At 30.2% G+C, this 20,699-nt stretch overlaps 1 protein-coding gene across 1 annotated transcript; it reads right to left on the reverse strand.

Moving 5' to 3' along the window:
* Window positions 1-2,809: 2,809 nt before the first annotated feature.
* LOC135925576 (protein argonaute-2-like) lies at window positions 2,810-19,698 on the reverse strand. The gene is made up of 21 exons (XM_065460976.1): window positions 19,580-19,698; window positions 18,434-19,492; window positions 18,228-18,388; window positions 18,012-18,132; window positions 17,720-17,901; window positions 15,979-16,115; window positions 14,680-14,805; window positions 13,755-13,842; window positions 13,475-13,555; window positions 12,017-12,080; window positions 11,742-11,813; window positions 10,862-10,909; window positions 10,202-10,327; window positions 9,579-9,802; window positions 8,843-8,955; window positions 5,877-6,127; window positions 5,555-5,749; window positions 5,159-5,293; window positions 3,856-3,957; window positions 3,418-3,614; window positions 2,810-3,091 (listed from the first exon to the last, which is right to left on the reverse strand). Exons 1-21 carry the CDS (start codon window positions 19,646-19,648, stop codon window positions 2,974-2,976), a joined length of 3,669 nt encoding a protein of 1,222 aa, XP_065317048.1. The 5' UTR covers window positions 19,649-19,698; the 3' UTR covers window positions 2,810-2,973.
* Window positions 19,699-20,699: the final 1,001 nt, after the last annotated feature.

Here is a 20,699-nt window from a genome sequence, read left to right on the forward strand (position 1 = left end):
TTTAAAACGGTTAACTCATATTTTTAGCTAGGAAAATATTGCTTAAGCCTCGAGATTTCGATAATATATGCCTAGACCTAGACCTGTGTTCCTTATATGAGCATCTTCAGGCTTGTGTAATATTTTTCACCTGAATGGAATATTGAGCCGTTTACCAACACTAGCTATAATCATTGATTATTTGGGCTTATTTTATTTATTTTTTAATAATAAATAAAACATGGTGTTATTTTTATACATTATATTTATCTAATTTTTTTTTTTAAAAAAAAGGCAATAAAATATTTTTATACCTGTTATATAATTTAATAGATAATTTATATTTCAAAAGTAAATTAACAATAAAAGTGTATTTTTTTGTCTTCAAATTAATTTTGGGTGTGAAGTGTAAAATTTAGATCATGTCATAAGGAATCTTTCGTTCAAAATGTTGTTATTTAACAATTTATTTTATTATTTATAAAATAAAAAAAATAAATAGTTTTAACGCCTTTTTTATATTAATTGTCCATACCAGAGGTCTGCACTGCCTCTGAGGCAGACCGGGCTATAAATATTCGGTCAGGGTATAACTTGAACAAACTATATTTTTGGGCCGGGTAGGGCTAAAAATTATTACCGGCTTGAATACATTTTTAAATATAGGATTGAGCTGATTAATAAATTATACCATTACACTATCCGTAAATTTTACCATATTTCTTCTGTTTTGTTATATTGAAAATGTTTGACGTGTTATTAACGAACAAAATTTATTTTATTTTTTTATAGGAATCGATTGTTAAACATTTTGGCATTAACTAGTATACGAATAAAAAAAAATGATTTTATTTTGAAGAAAATTTGTTAACAATCTACTCTTTTCTAGATTTCAATGAACTGACAGGTCTAATCTAATATTTTATTTTAAAATATCATTTAAAAAATTTATATTTATTTAAAAAATTAACCAATCAGAAACAGGTGATTTATAACGATTTTATTTAGGGTCATCATTGATCGCTTACACACTAGTGAAAAAGAATACCACAAATCAGCTATTAAAACTGAATGTAATACCCCCCCCCCCCCCCATAAACCTCTATTCTTATATGGGGTACAAGGTTTATTAGTTATGGAAACGTGAAAAGTAAAAATATAATGTAAGTTTCTTGATTTATAAATAGAACTAACCTTTTTAGAAAGATGTTATAGTTAATTCCTCGAAAATTTAATCGCTATTAGAAGCAGATTTGGCTTTTTTTTAAAATAAAATCCGCCAGAAGCGTTTAGATGTTTAGAAAAAAAGCTTGCCGCTTTCGTATCATTATAACCTCCCCTCTCCCAGATTCCGAAATTATAAACTATTAAAAAAGGAGAAAGAAATTCTGTTGTCAAGCTTACAATTTGTGCAGTAAATATACAGTATCGACGATTCTTGTAGTACAAAATTAGCATATTCTAAAGCTAATCAGAAATCGGTATTTATAAAATGTAATTGTAAGTGAATTTAAATATTGAATAATCATTGGCTAAATATGGTAAAATATCAAGTAAAGAGTAGAAGATATATATATTAAGCAATAATTTGCTGAAACCATTGATACTAACATGATATCGGTCGATAATAATGTTGTAAGGTTTATAGGAAAAAAAATAAAGATATAATTTATCAATATTACCATTTATTTATACATAATCACTCTGAATATAAAAATATATTAAATTAAAAGTGAAAAGAAATAGAAATAATTAACGGCATCTTTTGTCTTCATTATCGGTTATGCATTTTTTCAAATTCATAGCTTTAACAGTTTATGCAAATTGAAGCGTTTTCGTTGTTTCAAATAATTATATTTTAAATGGTAAAGTGCAAATTGGTAAACTTTTTTTGCGGTTAAATAAACGCAAAATCGTTTATTCCCCCTCCACAAAATTGCAGATAGAAATCCTGAAATCCCTGTTTCCCAACCTCTTAGGATTTTGCATCCTGAGCTTATCATTTTTATCAATAAAAATTTAAACTACAACTCAATTTAAAGAACAAATGTTTTCTTAAAGGAAAACACAAAGTTAAAAGCTTCTGCTCAATTTATGGGCGCTATAATGTAGGCTAAAAAAATATTACTTTATGAAGATTAATTATCATTTTTTGGGTAATGGCTTATACCGATACTGGAGGATATATAACCAGTGTATTTGATTTATAGCAAAGTGTACATTTCGTTAACCTATCAACCTGGTTAAAGAGACTGCCTCAACCCATATATAATTTTCAGTTAGAATAAACTCTTACCAAATGCCAGCCAACTCTAGTAGTGTCGCAGGAGAAGGGGTGAGATTTTAAAAAGGTGCAATCAAAAACTAGAAGCAGATTTTTTAAAAATTGAAGAAGTCAGAATAATGATATTTATTAGTATTAACATTTAAAAAAAAGTCCTATCTCAGGATTCTATTAATTTTCGTGTTTTTCTTCTATACATCCTTTCACCTCCCATCCTGTGGAAATATTCATCGAATGAGATTTATTTTTTTTAATTATATATATATAATATGTTAAGCTATCATACAATTTTTATAGTAATTAATATATATATTGTATAAGTTAATATGATAGAGTTATAATTTATATTAAAAAAAATTGTTAACATCATACATTTTATCCCAAATGTATATCATATAGTATATTTTTAATAAATAATAAATGGATATAGTGTAATGTAATTAAACGGCAGATATATTAACTGTATTGTAAATATGTTGACATAATTTGATTTTACTATTTAAAAGAATATTATAAATACAAATCTAAACAATTTAATTACTTTTTTTCGGATGATTGATGTGTAATATCATTATAAAAAAAATGAGATTGATAAAAAAACTATAGAACAATAAAAAATGTATTTAAAACTATAACAGTAAAAAATTAACATTTCAAAGTGTTGCAATAGCATCATACGGATTAGGATTAAAATATTGCCATATTTATTTTTAAGCAAAGTACATTTTCTGGGATGTAGTGGGTTGAATGGTGATAGCCAGGTTAAATTTTTCCAAATTAAGAGCTGGGGTAGATTGACTGGCATGAGTAGAAGAGGAAGCGGTGTCACTTTATGTATTTTATTAATAAATATGAAAATAATGATAATCTTATGAAGATCAAATAAAGTATTTACTACTAAACCTCTGATTTATAGTTATACGAATTCAATTTACCTCCCAAAAAGTGCGAAAAGATTTCTTAAAATAAATATACATTTGGTTATTTAATAAACTACCCTTAAAAAATTATAATATATGTTTAAATCGTTTTACAAATTTTTTACCCTTTATTTTTCAATGAATGCTATACAAATTAAATCATTTTTTTTTCAATTTCGAGTAATGTTTACAGTTTGATACTTTTTTCATATATATATATATGTGTATATTTACCTCATCATCAAATCTCCAATATGGTGCCTAGCGCGGAAAGCCACGTGATGCGCATAGTAAGTGGGAGCTGGTATACTTACAGCCCGATTGCAACGCACATACGTGTGGCATAAAGCATACGTCAGACTTTGAAAATCATCTGCGCTGAAATTGTTGTCATCCCACAGGACGTGGTAATGTGTGGGACGTGAGGTGCCCTACAGTTAATTTTTTTTTTAACACAACAAAAATAATTAATTTTATATTTGAAAGCTGTCAATTTAAAAAAAAATTATGTCAACTTGGTAAGGGAATGTGGTTGATATTTATAATCTAATCTTTTTTTTTATTAAAAGGGGTATACTTATTTGATAAGCGTTTCCATTGGAAATAAGTAAATCACTATCTAAAAAAGCCCCTATAAAATTTGGTAAAAAAGAATAATATTTAAAAATCAACCTGTATACCAGCATGACTACACAAGAAGAAATCGTTTTCTCGTGGATGCACGATTCCTTTGTCCACAATTGTTCCAGGTGGTATGTTCCCGCTTTTTCCGCACTTATAAAATAAATTTTTAAAAAACATATGATTTAAAGCTTTATTAGTGAGGGGAAAAAAATTAAATGAAATCGAAAAGTAGCTTTGAATTTATAGTCATCAACAATGACCCGGAGTAAACCAAGCCGTTATAGCTGAATGAACCTTCACAATTTTCTGAACCTTATTCATAACCTAACCTTTATATCAAATCACTAAAAAGGCATCTTTAAAATTTTTCCGAATCGGTTTAAAATCGTTTTGTTTTATAGATATAAATTGTAATTTAAGACCATTTATAAATGAGTTTTTATTATTTTTATAAACGATATCTTTAAATTTCGTTTGATATTTAATTTTTAATTTTTTGTTGAATGAAAATTTAGATTAATAATTAAAAGTAAAACTTCCATGATAAAAATAATTTTCATTAAATATATAAATCCTTATTTACAGTGGTTGACTAATATATATATTAAAATTTACATAGGCTTTTAAAACGCTCGTTACTTATTCATTCCAATTGTAGTTTTACTTACAAAATTTAAAATATTTATTATACTTTGTTAGTGTATATTACATATTTCCTCGATATTTTTTATTTAAACCAAATTTCATTTTACTTCTACAAAAATTTAGAAAACCTGAAAATAACAATTATAATTTTTTAAAAAAAACCATAACCGAACAGGAACTCTTAACCGACCTCGTACCTTTTTAATTTTTCGCCCCTGAATCGTAACCTAACATTTATAGGTTCAGGTTCCTGGTAGCCAATAGGGTAAAATTTAATGTTGTTAAACAACTCGATTTGAGTCGATTTATAAAAAGGCTAACTCAATATTTTAGTTAGAAAAATATTTCCTAAGCCTCGAGATTTCGCTTAATAGATGTTCAAACCTTTGTGCCATCTATGATCAAAATCTTCAAGCTTGCGTAATATTTTTCTGGATAAAATATTGAATAAGCCGTTTAACAACCTAGTAAAATTGTGGGAGGGGGGGGGGGGGTGATTATGATCTGGATGCTCCTAAAATAATTTAAATTTTATTCGGGCCTATTTAAACCAAGATAAGAGCCGATCAACGCCATTTTTATAAAGACTATCGTTTTACGAAAATAAAGAATCCCTAAGTGCTTTCAATATTTATTTGTTCCTAATAAAGAATTAAATTTGAACACAAAATATGTCAAGAAGAAACATGTAAAAGGAATGTAAAACCTCGTCCCTTTGGTTCGCGCAAAATAATCTGGTATGATGCCTTTTTTGCACAACCGCAAAAGTTATCAAGGGTTGATAATCTTTTTCCAACATAGAACACGCTTTTTGAATGGCAGACACTTCGTATTGCAAAACCTAAAATAAAATTTTTTAATAATATATATATTTTTTTTGAGGTTTGAATTATTTTATTAACTATTATATATAATATCTATAAAAATGTAAGAACAAAAAACAATAAAATAAATAATTTTAAGAAAAACATAATTTTTTCCTAAAAGGGAACAATAGTCAAATTTAAAAATATTGATTTGTATGTCCTATCTAAGGAATAGGAATTTCTTAGGTTCAAGCGTTTGCGATTTAATTTTGGAAGGATCAAAAAAAAGTGTCGACCTGGAGAAATTGACCTTCGCTCACACCATCCCGGTAAAAGATAATTTTTCTAGGTTTGGCTCCTGTGCTTTTGTAAAAACGTTTGAACAAGATGGTGATCATCTCGCATAAATTTTCTATAATTTCGACCCTATGACCTTGGGCTTTAACCACGGCAGTGTATTTTTGAGGATACGCATCCATACTCGCCACGACCTTGACGTATTTTTATATTTTAAAAAATAATAAGATTTAGGTGGGATCTTAAAGAAATAATTCCATAAAACATATGTTATATACCCTAGAGCCAAATACAAGAAAAAATGGTGAATATGTTAATTACGGCTGATATGGATGGCATTTTGTTATCTCCTGGAGTAGGGTGGGTAACGTCAGCTCCGAAAACAATTACGGGTTCCTTGAAGAGAGTAACCTTGAAAGGAAACTGGATTATGTCGTTGATGCCGTCGCTCTTCGCGTTGAGCTTGAGGCACAGGTTGACATACAGGCTTTGCTTTGGCCTAGAAACATTCTTAGCTTGTAGGCACTGTGTCACGACTCCAAAAACCACGTCACCCAATCGTTTGATTTCACCTTAACAAACCGGAGTGATCCAAAATATAAAATGTGTGTATGGTTAATCAATGACATAACATTTACCTAGACTAATTAATCATTTATTATAATCCATTATGAAAGGTCGTTTACAAATCAGCTGGTGACACGGCATTTTGGTCTTTCCACATGTATAAGATTTTATATAAATAAAAAAAAACTCTAATTAATATTTCAAGATTCTTATGAAAATCGAAACATAAATTATTTGTAAAAGGAAACCAACAAAAATGACGTGTTACCCCAGATGATTGATACACATATAAATGATGTGGCTAGGAGCTATTTACCATTTGTGTTATCTTAAATCTTTATCTGTACTCTATCATCAACTATCTCGCTTTTCGTGTAAGGTTTCCTTAAGTATAAACCTTTCCATTACAACTTTGGCTAATAGTGCGCAATTTTTTGGGCGATCTATGAAAAATCTTCAGGCTTGCATTATATTTTTTTAGCTAAACAATTGAGTTAACCGTTCTTAAAAAATTGGCTCAAATCGTGCCGTTTAACAACACTAATTTTATGTATATATTTAAGGAATGTATATTAATAATGATACTCGTATCTAGATATGTAATTGGTCAAAAGTCCTGCAAGTCGGCTTGAAGCCGGGAAAGAATAATAAATTAATAAAATTGTCATGTTTGCTGAAATGTTTATCTGTAAGCGACTTTGCAAGGTGGTTTTTCTTTTTTTTTAAACACGAAAATAAAATGAAAACAAATAAAAGACCATACAAAGTCGCGTACAAATAAACAGTTTAAAAAAAACAAAATTTACATACTCAACAATTGATACACGAATCCTTACAAATTTGGGCGTGCTCAATGGGCAGGAAAGAGTGGTACCCGGTAGGAGGAGCCGCATGATAATCACCTGTTAGTTACGGGGGAGTTGGTCACATTTCAAGGCATTGTACTATGGTCGCAATTTTTGGGGTCAAGGAGAAGAGGGATGTCAGAAACTCGTCTGTTGGTGGAACCATGTCCCATTTCCCAGATGAGAGCCGATGTGATGCGAAAGAATGGGATGACGGTGGGACCTCCGGCTGCTGGTTATGCCCGAGAGGAGCCCAGATCGAGAACGGAAGGTGGGTCAAATGTTGGGAATCATAGAATTTGGAGGCGGCTGGAAGGAAATGAATCGCGATGCTAGTTATGGCAATTCCAGGGGCGACAGTCACAGCGGAAGGAGAGATCATCAATGGTATGATCAAGGAGCGAGTAACAGAAGATATTATGGAAGACCTGAAGAATCTACTGCTGAGGAGCTCCTGCTGGAAAAGGACTAATGATTCGTTTATTATTCGATGTTGAGTATGTAAATATTGATTTTTTTTAAACAAAGAGGGGTGTCATGTTTGTTGAAATTATATTGTTTATTTTTACGCGACTTTGTAAAGTCGATTATTTGTTTACATTACATTTTCATTTTTTTTTTCGTGTTGTATAAAAAGAAAGAAAAATAATTTTATTATTATTATGATTTTTAGAAATAATTTACGTCGATATTTTTGAGCCATTCGCAACAATAATCTTATTTTATTTAAACAATTTTGTTGGTTAAAAGGCGATTAAGAAATTAAATAATTTCTTATAGTAACCAAAGATGATGCATTTATAATGGCGGTACTTTTCTCCACCAATATTTTAATGAAAGAATCGATTTTCCAATTATATTCTTACTGAATTATAAATCAATAATTTTTTTTTGAATAAAAATCATCATTTAAATCAATTCTATTTTCTTTTTTGCATGTTTTTTTTAAATAATTAAGTTTTTGGTTTTTAAATATAAAAATTTTATTATACCTTTATACATATAAATTTTTATCTAATTGCTAAATATAATTATTATAAATGTTTCTACTGGTCCTATTTATTTTGGTATAATAAAACCAATGACATATAATACTTAGACTGACGATTCATTCATTAAAATGCATTTTTACGCGTCGGTTAAAGCAAATCAGCTGGATCCGCCATTTTGGTAACACATATAGTAATTATTCTCATGTTAAAAACTACTATTAAATTGATAACTCGCTGACCTGTTTAATATTATCTAAACTTAATATTTTGCTGGAGACTAATATTAATCCGAATGATTAATAAATTTGCCCCAGGGAAGTATTTTTTTCTTCCCCCGAGGTATATCGTTTATAATCATTTATTTTGTTACAAAACTTGATATATATCGCATAAATCGATTTTTAACAAATTTGCCCTGAAAGGGTTCTGCCCTAAATTTGATAACCAAGCTATCAGCGATCACGGGAGCTATTTCAAGAACCGTTTTATACGACTAGCTTCGAAATATATATTCCTATCATAACTCAATTTTAGTCGATGCCGGAGTAAAAGAGCAAAGGGATGCCGCTTTGTGCTTCTGCTCGCCCTTATTCCTCATTCCTAAACAGGACGGATTGCCTAGAGTTATCTCCGATTTCTCGAATGTCTCAAGAAACTTTACAAAATATCCGTTTCGTTTGAAGACCATTCCAATGATAGTCCCATTGTTAGCAGGAGCCAACAAAGCAACCAAGATTGACCTTAAATCGGCTTTCTACTATATCCCACTAGCACAAAGCAGCAGACGGTTTTTTAGGTTCGCAACGGCGACAGCTAACCAAACGATTATATTGAAATGGAAAAAAAACTTATATCATAATGAAAATTGAAACTAAAAACTCACCGTAAAGCGTAGATCTGCCAGGCAAAATAACCACTATGAGATCTAATTGCGTGTTGTTAGTCTGAGATTGACGGATCACGTGATTAAATAAGCTTTCTGCTTCACGCTGTTCCCTATTAAAGTAAGATAGTTATTATAACCGATATTTTTTGTTTGAAGAAAAAAATAATAATCGAAAACCTATTTATTTACTATATTTTTATCCCTTTAAAAAAAAGGAGGGGGAGGGAGCGAATATTCCTGAAGAAAAATAGGAGATTAATAGTTGGATGAATTTAAATTTTACAATATTTTAGGGTTAAATCGCTAAAAATAAAATTTAACAAAAAATTGGGAATTTCTCTTTATATCTCCTAAAAAATTTTAAAGTAAATTTGAAAATTAATATGCAGAATGTATTTAAATTGAGTTTTTTTTATAAAAAAAATCGCTAAAAATCGGAAGGAATATCATCCATTCTCCCAATTGGGAACAATGATGAAATTTCCTCCATTTTTCGAAACTCTTTATTTCCCTAGCATCTATTTATAATTTTCAATATTACTTTAAAAATTCTTGTAGGAAATATATAACGAAGATTTAAAACTTTTAGCGATTTAGAACCTATCCCCGAAAAAAAGTTAGGAAAAGATTGATTTTAAAATGGATTGTCAAACTCGCACTTTTACCGCTCCTTGTATTTCAGTATATAGTATAAATTTATCAATCATATAAATGGGAGGAAAAGGTGAGCTACCTGACATAAGAATTGAAAATCGGGGAAGGATTGAACGTCATGCCCATCTCCTTGGCTATATTTGACAGTTCCGTAAAGAAAGTTTTTAACATCGGAGGTCCGCATCTATTCTGGGGTTCGAAGCACATCAAGGCCCAATTATTTATTGTGGCTCCTTTGACGAATTTCTCCCCACTTCGCATATCCCATACCCCCTTTTGCGGTTTTATGGTGGCTGTGTTGGACTTAGATAAAATAAAAAAAATTCGTTAAACACGTTGAGATGTTCAAAAAACTACAAATCTAATCCCCGAGGATTCAGTTATCATATTTCCCAAATTGGACCACATTGTGTAAGAGGATTTTCAAGATAAAGTCTGAGAATCGACACATTTATTTTGGCGTGTAAGTAAACTAGCATAAAATGTCGCCCCAGTCACCCCGGCTATAAATTCGGCCAAAATATTAGAGTTCCCAAACAAAAGGCGCGTTAGGTGAGCGTCGTGAATTATCATAAATGTGTTTTTTTTTGTGGAACGCTCATTTATCATATCACTTTAATTTTTTATAGTATAAATAAAATCTCAAAGGGAATAAACGACATCTGTCAAATATTGACAAGATAGAATGTTAAAAATACTCACGGTCCTTCCAACATAGCATATACTAGGTGGTTCTATAACCCTGCCATCCATCTCCAACAATCTATCGTCAACGGAAATACCGAAAGCTTTCATGATTGGGTCGGCATTGAAGTTAGCCTCTTTAATCTTGAAAAAAAAAATACGTTTAACAATGTTATCGATTAATCCCATGATATATTATATAATACAACCCAGAACAACGATTCATTCATTTAAAAGTGTAACAATACGAATCAGTTAGCGACACGTCATTTTGGTTTCCCGCGCAAATAATTTAGATTAAGATTTTACGAAAACTTTTCAAAACAAATCAGTTTTATTTATGTAAAAATAAATTCTTATAAGGGTGAAACAAAAATGGCGTGTCACCAGTTGTTTTACAATGCAAATAAGGGAAAAGGCCCAATTAAGATTTTAGTCAAAAAATAATTTTATATAATCCCGGAAATTTTGCTCATAAATGGCAAAAAACGTTTGAATCTCTATTTAGCAAATCTCGAGGATAATATTATTCTAGCTAAAATCTTAATCGGATCGTTTTTAAAAATCAACCCGAATCGGGCTTTTTAAACAATCCTAGCTGCAACTAAAAAAAACCGCTATTATTAGTATATTCAAAAATTAAAATTAACTGAGGAGAAATAGTTATAAATCTTTTACCATGTTCATAATCTTTTGCTGCCTCTCGGGTGCGGGGACTGCCGTATACTATAAAATATTCATTATTTAATTTTTTTTTATTTAAAAATATATATATATTATTCAAATAGCAAACGAAAACGTATTCATGTTTTTAATTCCCCTCTCTTATGATAAAATAAAACTAAAAGGGGAGAAGGTCAACTCTCCTGATTTTATTTTCGAATCAAGACTTTAGAGTGTTGTCGAATGTCTCTATTTGATCTAAGTAAGCCTTGAGATTTTGGTCATAAATGCACAAACCGTAGTTGCGACTATGAGCAAAATCTTTAGGCTTGCGTAATATTTTTCTGGACAAAATATCGAGTTAGGCCGTTTCTAAAAATCGGCTCAAATCGAGCCGTTTAACAAACATTAATAAGGACCGTGGATAGATTCGGTTCTCAAATCGATCTCCAGTTAAGTTTGATCAAAAAAAAGGTTGGAACTGTCATAGTTTTCTAAGGAATTAAATTTATACATTCGTAAATTTAAATGATAAATAATATTTTTATTTTCTACTTTTAATAAAATATTAAAATGTTGTTTTTATATCTCGTTTATTATTATTTAAAAGTATTTATTAATTACTTTCTTATTTAACAAAAAATCGCTCCTGATTGGTCTTTTGATATCGGTTCCGGTTGGGTAAAATCGGCTCGGGACCAACCCTGACCAAACTTCGGATATATCGATATTTTTGTCGCCCAACGCACATATTTTAGGTGTATGGGGGCAATTAGGATATGATATCCTTAAAAATTGGGAACTTTAATACAAAAATCTATACCCTTGAACTTATATAAAAAAAGAGGGTTTTACTTCTTTAAAAAAAACGTAAAAAAAAAACAATGTGAAATACCTTGATCATATTTGCTACCATATTATCGCTGAGTTTATTGTTTTTCTTTTGCCCTTCTTTCAGAGTGCAAACCTAGACACATACATATATATATATATATATGTATGTATAGTTTTTTAAGCTCCTACATCTTAATAAAAAATATATATATAATTATGTAAGCCGTCACCAAGATTATTCTCGAGTAAACCCTTATTTCTCAAATTTAAAATAAAAAAATTTTTTTGATAATTTGTTTTATAAAAAAATTAAATGTAATTATAATAATAAATAACTTCCATTGGCAAATATATCTGTTTCTCCAGACTTCCGACCCTCAGGCAAGGTAGATTGGGGAATCTTTCGTATGAATCGAGAAAGAAATAAATTAATTATGTTATTGATTTTAATGACGTTGGTCAATATAAGAAAAATGGCGGGTAAATTTTATTTTTATTTATTTAAGATACACTTATTTTGTCGACATTTTATATTTATTTGGTTCAGAGGGGCGCATTACTAAGGTCCAGACTTTTTCGATCTTTACTGATATATAATTAACCAATGTAACGGCAATTTTATATTTAAGAAGTATATTTTATTTTAAACTCAAAATTATATTTTTAATATAAAATCTTTTTTTTCGATTTTTTTATTTTACGTTAGATGGCATATTTAAACTAAAATAAATTTTAAATATACTAAAATAGCATTTTTTTTAACCGATATTGTTAATACTATTGCCGATACAGTAACCTTCGTTACCGGCTTAATCTTTATCGTTTAAAAATGGCTTACCCAGGAAAGACAGTCTTACCACCTAGTGTTATTAAACGGCTCGTTTTGATAGCCAAAAAAATATTGCCTAAGCCTGAAAATTAAGATAATATATGTCTAGACCCTTTGTTCCTTCTATGAACAAAATCTTCAGGCTTGTGCGTAATATTTTTCTGGATATAATATTGAGTTCGCCGCTTTTAACAGATCGGCTGGAAACGAGCCGTTTAACAACACTCGTCTTAACGCCATGATCCATCTTGTATTAATTTAAATTTTATTATGTAGCGAATAATTTTTGGGAAGAAAAAAAAAATCAAGGATAATATTTCATTTAAGATATATACTATCTTAATAATTCAATGTGTTTTTTACGGAAATGTGTTACAATATGTTTAGAATACCTATCTTATGAATTGTAGATAATTTTGCCGCTAACCTTTAAGTCATTTATAATTTATATATAAAATCTATGAAAAAAAAACGAATATAAATTATATTAAGTTCAAAAGTTGATCGCAAAATTGTCTGAAATTTATAGGGTAATTACTCCAAACATTATAGAATACATTTCCGGTAAAAATTAAAATTTTAAAAAACAAAGCTTAAAAAATGATTTAAAATTATATTTTATAATTATAAAATATTTGTAAAAAAGTTAAAAATAAATTTTTAACAAAAAAAAAAATCTTTCTTTCCTACAAGATAGAAGAGAAAATAATATTTTGCGAGGGTATATTCATTTTAAGTATCGGCCATTAAGGTTAAAATTAAAAGTATCATCAGATACTTGGCATCGATACATAGCTGATGATTCATTTTATTCCATTTCATTATTGTTAAAATTTGAATATGGTTCACATCGAAAAAAGCTACATTTTCTCCATCGATAAATTGATCGATTTTTTTTTATAAAAAAACAGATTAGAGAACTAATCAACAACACAATAAAAAGTATTCGTAAAAAAATATGCTACTTTAATTGCTGACGGTATTGTTTAACAAAGTAGTTGGCGACTGTTATATTTTCTTTTTTACCGTCTTTCTCCATCGTAAAACTGTACAAAGTTTTAAATATGCATTAAATATAAATAATTTATTCCCACCCCTCCCCCCTCACTCCCCATTTTTAAGCGGCAAATCTAACTTTTAAATTTAAAATTTCGAAATACAAAAATTAAGTTTAATTATGTCGGAAAAATTTCTTTAAAATTATCGTGCAAAGAATGAACATTTTTTACAAAATAAAGGGTAAACCTGAGTTGAGTGGCCGGAACTTTTGTTACATCCCTGATTACGTAAGTTCTCTTGATGCTTCCTTGATGATTCACTCTTACCTTCAAATCTAAAAACAAAGAATAATGATTTTTAGAAGTGGAAAAAGAAAAAATTTTAACCAACTTTATATATTTCAACAATTATATATTAGTTTTTTTTTAATTTTTTGTTATTTTCCGGAAATGGCGTTTTTTTAAATACTTTTTAACCAAACGATTTTAATATCTTAGCCCTTCCCCCATCCAAAGTTATAAATAGGTATGCAATAAATCATTCTTTCAGACAAAAATAAAATGTCTAAAACCCAAATAGGGTGATTAGCCGCTACAATGAGTGGATAATCCTTTATTATAGCTTAAGAGTTACGAGAAGTGAGCTTTAATGTGGCCGATCATAAGTTTAAAATATCATATCACGATTCACAGACAAAAAAAACAAGTTGTTATTGTTGTAACCAGTATACTCAGTTAGAATTCCTAATTAGTAAACAACCAGTGTTGTAATTATTATTTACAACTTTCTATATTATTACACAAACCTGTCTATTTATTATCGATGCTCTATCATATGAATTAATTGAAGGTCTTTACAAATGAATGAAAACTTATGCTTAAATTCAAATGATTGTTTTAAAAAAAATTGAATATCTTGATAAAATATAAGAAGCAGTATAAATAAATATGATCTAATACCCCAGTTATTATCTAATAAAGTTTTAAATTGTGTAATATAATTATGAGTATTCCATAATTGTGATTATAACGAACATTTTCATATTCATAATAGAAAACCAGGATTAAAATCATTCTTATTTCAATCTCCTAATTATGTTGATCACCTTTTGACCAGAACAGTCATCTTATATGGGTTTAATCGTATATATTTAAAGAAGAAGATGCTTTACTTTTAAGTTCCTTTTGTAGCTGAATCCTTTGGAAATTGTTGAGGCTGGTAAGGTTTTGTCTGGACTTGAAGAAATCGTTTATAAAATCGATCATCGAGAGGGGTATGTAGAAAGCCGTGGCTGCAACTAAAATCAAATATGCGTATGCGACTTTAAATTAAAATAATTGAACACGTGATTGTGTATAGTGTTGTTTAAATTTAAATATTAACATGATACTAATTACCCGTCACAAGCTACCTTTCTATGGAAATATATGTTTAGCTAACTAATATGTGTTTTAAAACGTGACTTGTTCCAAAATCTAACTGTAACATTATTCTAACTAATTTCACAACTTCACTCAAATTCGCTTTTTTTTGAAGAATATAACAACTGAAACTAGGGGCTGTGTCGAAGATGTTAAATATAGTAGGATCCGGACCTGCAATTACCGTTTTTAAACAACATCCGGGCAGAACGAAAGGATAACAGGGATGTGGAACCCGAACTCGGTAAGGAACTTAATCGAAACGGATTCTCTAAAAGAGGTCCGAACCCGCTCCGGGGTCTATTTTACCACGGGTTAGACGAGTTGTCCATAAAATGGTCTCTATTTGATCTGCGGTCTCAAAATGCTCAACCAAACACTTTTAAATCCCTGAACCGGGACTCGGGATCCATATCCCTTAAGGATATATTATAATTGTTTTGTTATAAGCTACGTAAACAAAGACTAGGGTGGGGGTGATTAGGCAAAATTTTGTATTTTCAAGGGCTGTGCTAATTTTAAATATAAGCTAGGGACGGATATTTAACGTTTTTTCAAAAAAATATCGGATAGGGTCGATACTTTTTATCCGATATTTCTATACTGTTTCTGTATTTTATGATTGCTTCTTTATAAATATCTTCATAATTATAATACGTAAAAGGAACCAAAATCCAATTTGTTTCGTGAAAATGTGCCAAATATCCGCTTGGACACAAAGAAATGGAAAATTTCAAAGTATCTCTTGATTTGTCCATAGTTTACAGTTAGCTACTTCTTTTTTTTAAAAAAAGTATCGATTTTTTTACGACATAAATTTAAAAAAGTAACGAAGATATAAATAAATATCAAGTCGGTTATCGGATCGGTTTGGTAAGAAAATTGGATCGGATAGGTAAAGATTTGTGGATCGGCACTGCCCTAACTGGAAACCTATTACTTTTAATTTATAGTAATATAAATCGCATTGCTATAACAAAAAGTAGCTTTAAACAACATTACATAAATAGAGCTCGAGATATATTTTTTTTATCTAGATGTCTACTCACGATCAACATTGAGAGTCATTTTCCATTGGGTCGGTCTAACGCTTTGAAATCTGCCCATCCAAAGTTCACATCCTTCTCCCAAATCCGGTCCACCGCGGGTGGGAGGGGAGAACAAGGATCTCCCTACAACAATGTGCCTAATAAAAAATATTTAAATGATAATAATATAGTTAAAATCTCATCTTTCCCGTACAATAGTTTTCGTTCACATTAACATTGCTAGTAAAAATCCCACCATTACAAGCCTTCGATAAAATGGGAATTTATTAGGAAATAATTACAAAAGTATGGTGATACACTTGATCTTCAAAAAAAAAGATATAAGAAAGTATCACGTGGTACTTTTGCGTCACTGAGAGATACAATATATTTTTTATAAGATGTCAATAGGAATTTAGTGAATTAAGCATTGCTCTCAATTCCTGATTAAACTAAATTATCTATAAAATTTGAAGAAAAAAAATAATAAAATTTACACTAAATATTAAGACAAACATCAATAAGCCTCGCCAATTCCATATTTTGTCAGTTCCCTAATGCCGTGCCCCGACTGGCCCCATTTCTAAACGGAAATCTGGTTAGCCGTCTATATAGCTTAACCTCTAAACAGTCCAAAAAGAAAGAGGCTATTTCAGATTTAAGCACACACACACACACTTAAAATAAAACAAAACAAAAATAGGGTGTTTCTTTTAATGGCTCGGTTTAGCTAAATTTCATATTAAGATTTTTGCCAAAATAATGTTAGGCAAAGCCTCGAGATATCGTTTAATAGATGTTTAAACCTCTCTGCGCAATCTATGGAGCATAAAATCACTTGACTGTGTAAAAAAAAAAAATTTGGATATAAAATATTTATTTAGCCAGATTTTAAATTAAGATTTTAGCCAAAAAATAATATTACGCAAGCCCCAAAATTTCGTTAATAAGATACCCAAACTTGTCTGCCATCTATGAGTAAAAATTTCCAGGCTTGCGTGATATTTTTTCTGGCTATAATAACTAGACTAGGCGTTTAACAACAAACTACAGTTCGGATACTTAATAGTGTGGTGAACAAAAATTAGTTTCTTAACCAGAATACTATCTATTTATTTATTTTTTTTAAAACTAAATTGTGTATTTATTAAAAATTTATATTAATCGCTTCGTCCCGATCCACGAAAAATAAAGGTTCCAAAAATTATCACTTTATTTTATTTATTTTTTTAAAAAAAAAAGAAGAGGGGAGGGGGAGAGAACAGTATTTTTATAAAAAAAATTTAACCAGCCATGAATTTTAATCATTATGCAATTTTGATTAAAAATAAAGATTAATGGGTATTTGCATGCCTATCTTTTTTTTTATAAAGGTTAGCAAATTTTTATTAAATAATGGGAACAAAGCATGAATTATAGAGAAAAAAATAATCTAACAAAATTTAATTGAAAATTTTATATTAAATTACAATTATTAAGTTCATTTTATGAATTTGTGATTATTAATTTTATATTTGTGTTTTGTTTTTTTTTGTTTGTTCCTCTGTTTTTTATACTTGAAAAAAAAGTTCTTTTTTTACATCCCTACTGATGATACAATCTTTATCGTAATATTTTATAATTAAAGTAGATATTTAAATTCTAAGATTGTTAAAATAAATAAAATCAAAGGATAGAGTAAATCAAAATCAGGACAAATGATATAGTTGATAAAAAAAATTATTATTAGTGTTTAACTAAAATATAAAATTGTAAAAAATACCTTAAATTGGCCATATGTTTCATAGCTACATCAATGGCCTGTACAGGGTCCTGAGGCATATCAGTCATTCTTCCCTCCCAAAACTCTTTCAATTGATAGAGGTTCACTTCTGTGGCAAATTTGATTTTGACTTTATACTCAAACTTCCTATCTTCCAACATAAATTGACTTTTCACTGTCCACTTAAATTGATGTAAATTAATAATTTGAAATACAATTTTTGAAAATAATTGAAATGTTTTTAAATTACTGATTATAAACATAATTTGTAATTTATATATTTTATTTCAACTTCATCGTGATCGGATAATGGTAATCTTTTTACAGTGTAAAAATTTTTGTTCCTATCATAGGCTGCAGAGTTATCTTTGAAAAATTCTTTATTTTCCTTAATCAGATGCTCAAAAATCAATCTGTTATTTTATTTATTATATTTAAGAGATATTAAATCAAAAAACAAATTTAGATTTTATTTATTCATATTCATATAAATGTCAATAATTATTACATGTTGATATTTTTGGAAATTTTATTGGGAGTGATATCTATATCATAATGATATATATTATTCAGACTAATATTCAATTGGATGTGGTTAGCTTTTAATTTTATTGGTCTACCATTTTTTCCATACCCTATTCTTTTAGGTGGTCTTAGACCTGTATTAGCCTAGATAAACAAAAACAATCACACAAGATATGAGTATTAAAAAACTTTATATTTCTGCATAGCTGGTATAGGTATAATATGTTTATCACTGACACCATCTCCTTTTGTGGGTATCTGAATATCACCATTTCCATCCCCCTTTTTAGTAGATATAGGCATCACTTCCTTATCACCAACACTACTTTCTTTTGATTTGGGCCATTTTTTCTGCATAATAGGTAAATCTTGCTTATCACTGATGGTATCCTCTTTTTTAGCAGTAATGATATCTTTACCACCACCACTATCTCCTTTTGCAGATTTAGACCATTTTTTCTCAATAGCAGGTATAGGGATAATTTGTTTATCACTGACACCATCTCCTTTTGTGGGTATCTGAATATCACTATTATCATCCCCCTTTTTAGTAGATATAGGTGTCACTTCCTTATCACCAACACTACTTTCTTTTGATTTGGGCCATTTTTTCTGCATAATAGGGAAATCTTGCTTATCACTGATGGTATCCTCTTTTTTAGCAGTAATAATATCTTTACCACCACCACCATCTCCTTTTGCAGATTTAGACCATTTTTTCTCAATAGGAGGTATAGGTATGATTTGTTTGTCTCCAATACCCTCAACTTTTGTGGATTTAGTCATATCACCACTATCAACCCCCTTTTTAGTATGTGTAGGTATAACTTCTTTGGAACCAACACTACCATCTTTTGCAGGTAAGGGCCATTTTTTCTGCACAGCAGGTATAGGTATATCTTGTTTATCACCACTGCCATCCCCTTTCCTAATAGGTTTCACTTCTCTTTTATCATAACTATCGTCCTTTTTAGGCCATTTTTTCTGCATAGCAGGCATAGGTGCTACTTGTTTTTCACTATCTCCTTTTATGGTTTTAGATTTTTCGTCAACATCATCCCCTTTTGCAGATTTAGCACCTTTTTTCTGCATATCAGGCACAGGTAAAACTTTTTTATCACCATCCCCTTTTGATGGTACAGCCATGCTACTTTCAACAATTTTTTTAGAGGATGTAGGTTTATTTTTTTCATTATCCCCACCATTATTATTAGTATCTTGAGTAGAGGAGACTTTTTCTACAGTTACCTAGCAAAAAATTGTTAAATTAATTTAATAAGCTATGTGTTTATAATATCAATATCATAAAAATTAAGGAAACTAAAATAAAATAACTTTGACAGTTTCAGTAACAGCAGGTGCTATTTGAGGATGAGCATTTTTATTTTTTCCCTTTTTAGTCATAGTGAATTATCAGCCGATTGATTTCACCAAAACTTACTAAAAAAAACTGTCATATTCGACTAACACTTGTAACAGCTGTCGACATGACATAATTTCGTATAACAGAAAATAATTAATTAATTAAATATCAAATTTCTTAAATACAAATTAATAGATTTAATATATTACATTTTCCTACATCGAAATAATTTTTGTAATAGGCAGAGAAACTATTATAGATTTTTCTAACAAATTAAAAAATATTTGCTCACTAAGTTTAATTGCCTGTTGATGAACTTTTAAGAGTAAAGAACTTCGGTCAAACCTACCGACGGCAATATCACTGAAGATACTATGCGTTGCGATCGCTCTTTCTTTTTGTAATATGAAACTCAGGTAGAAGTTAACAAAACAATTAAACATTAGCCGACGCAAAATACCAAAATATATATTTTAACAATAATAATTATAATAACCATAACGGTAGTGTTGTTAAATTGCTGGTTCGGGTCGGCTTGGCCGAAAACCCAGCAAGGTTTGAGCCGAAAAAAACGACCTTAAACCCGAGCCAACCCATTTAGCCATAGATCAGACCCGACCCGACACAATGGGCCTCATGAGCCGACCCATTGGGCCGACCCGATGAGTCGGCTTGCTGGGTCGGCTTGTTGGGTCGGCTTGCTGGGTCGGCTTGATGGGTCGGCTTGATGGGTCGGCTTGATGGGTCGGCTTGATGGGTCGGCTTGATGGGTCGGCTTGATGGGTCGGCTTGATGGGTCGGCTTGATGGGTCGGCTTGATGGGTCGGCTTGATGGGTCGGCTTGATGGGTCGGCTTGATGGGTCGGCTTGATGGGTCGGCTTGCTGGGTCGGCTTGTTGGGTCAGCTTGATGGGTCGGCTTGCTGGGTCGGCTTGCTGGGTCGGCTTGCTGGGTCGGCTTGTTGGGTCGGCTTGATGGGTCGGCTTGTTGGGTCGGCTTGCTGGGTCGGCTTGCGTTAAAATTTGTCATAATCGTCATCTTTAGGTTTTTTCGAATTTTTTTGAAGCAAATAGGTAAAAATATATGTTGTGA

The sequence above is a fragment of the Gordionus sp. m RMFG-2023 genome, chromosome 2, assembly GCF_954871325.1.
Source record: "Gordionus sp. m RMFG-2023 chromosome 2, tfGorSpeb1-WG-v2, whole genome shotgun sequence".
Lineage (NCBI taxonomy): Eukaryota > Metazoa > Nematomorpha > Gordioida > Chordodea > Parachordodidae > Gordionus > Gordionus sp. m RMFG-2023.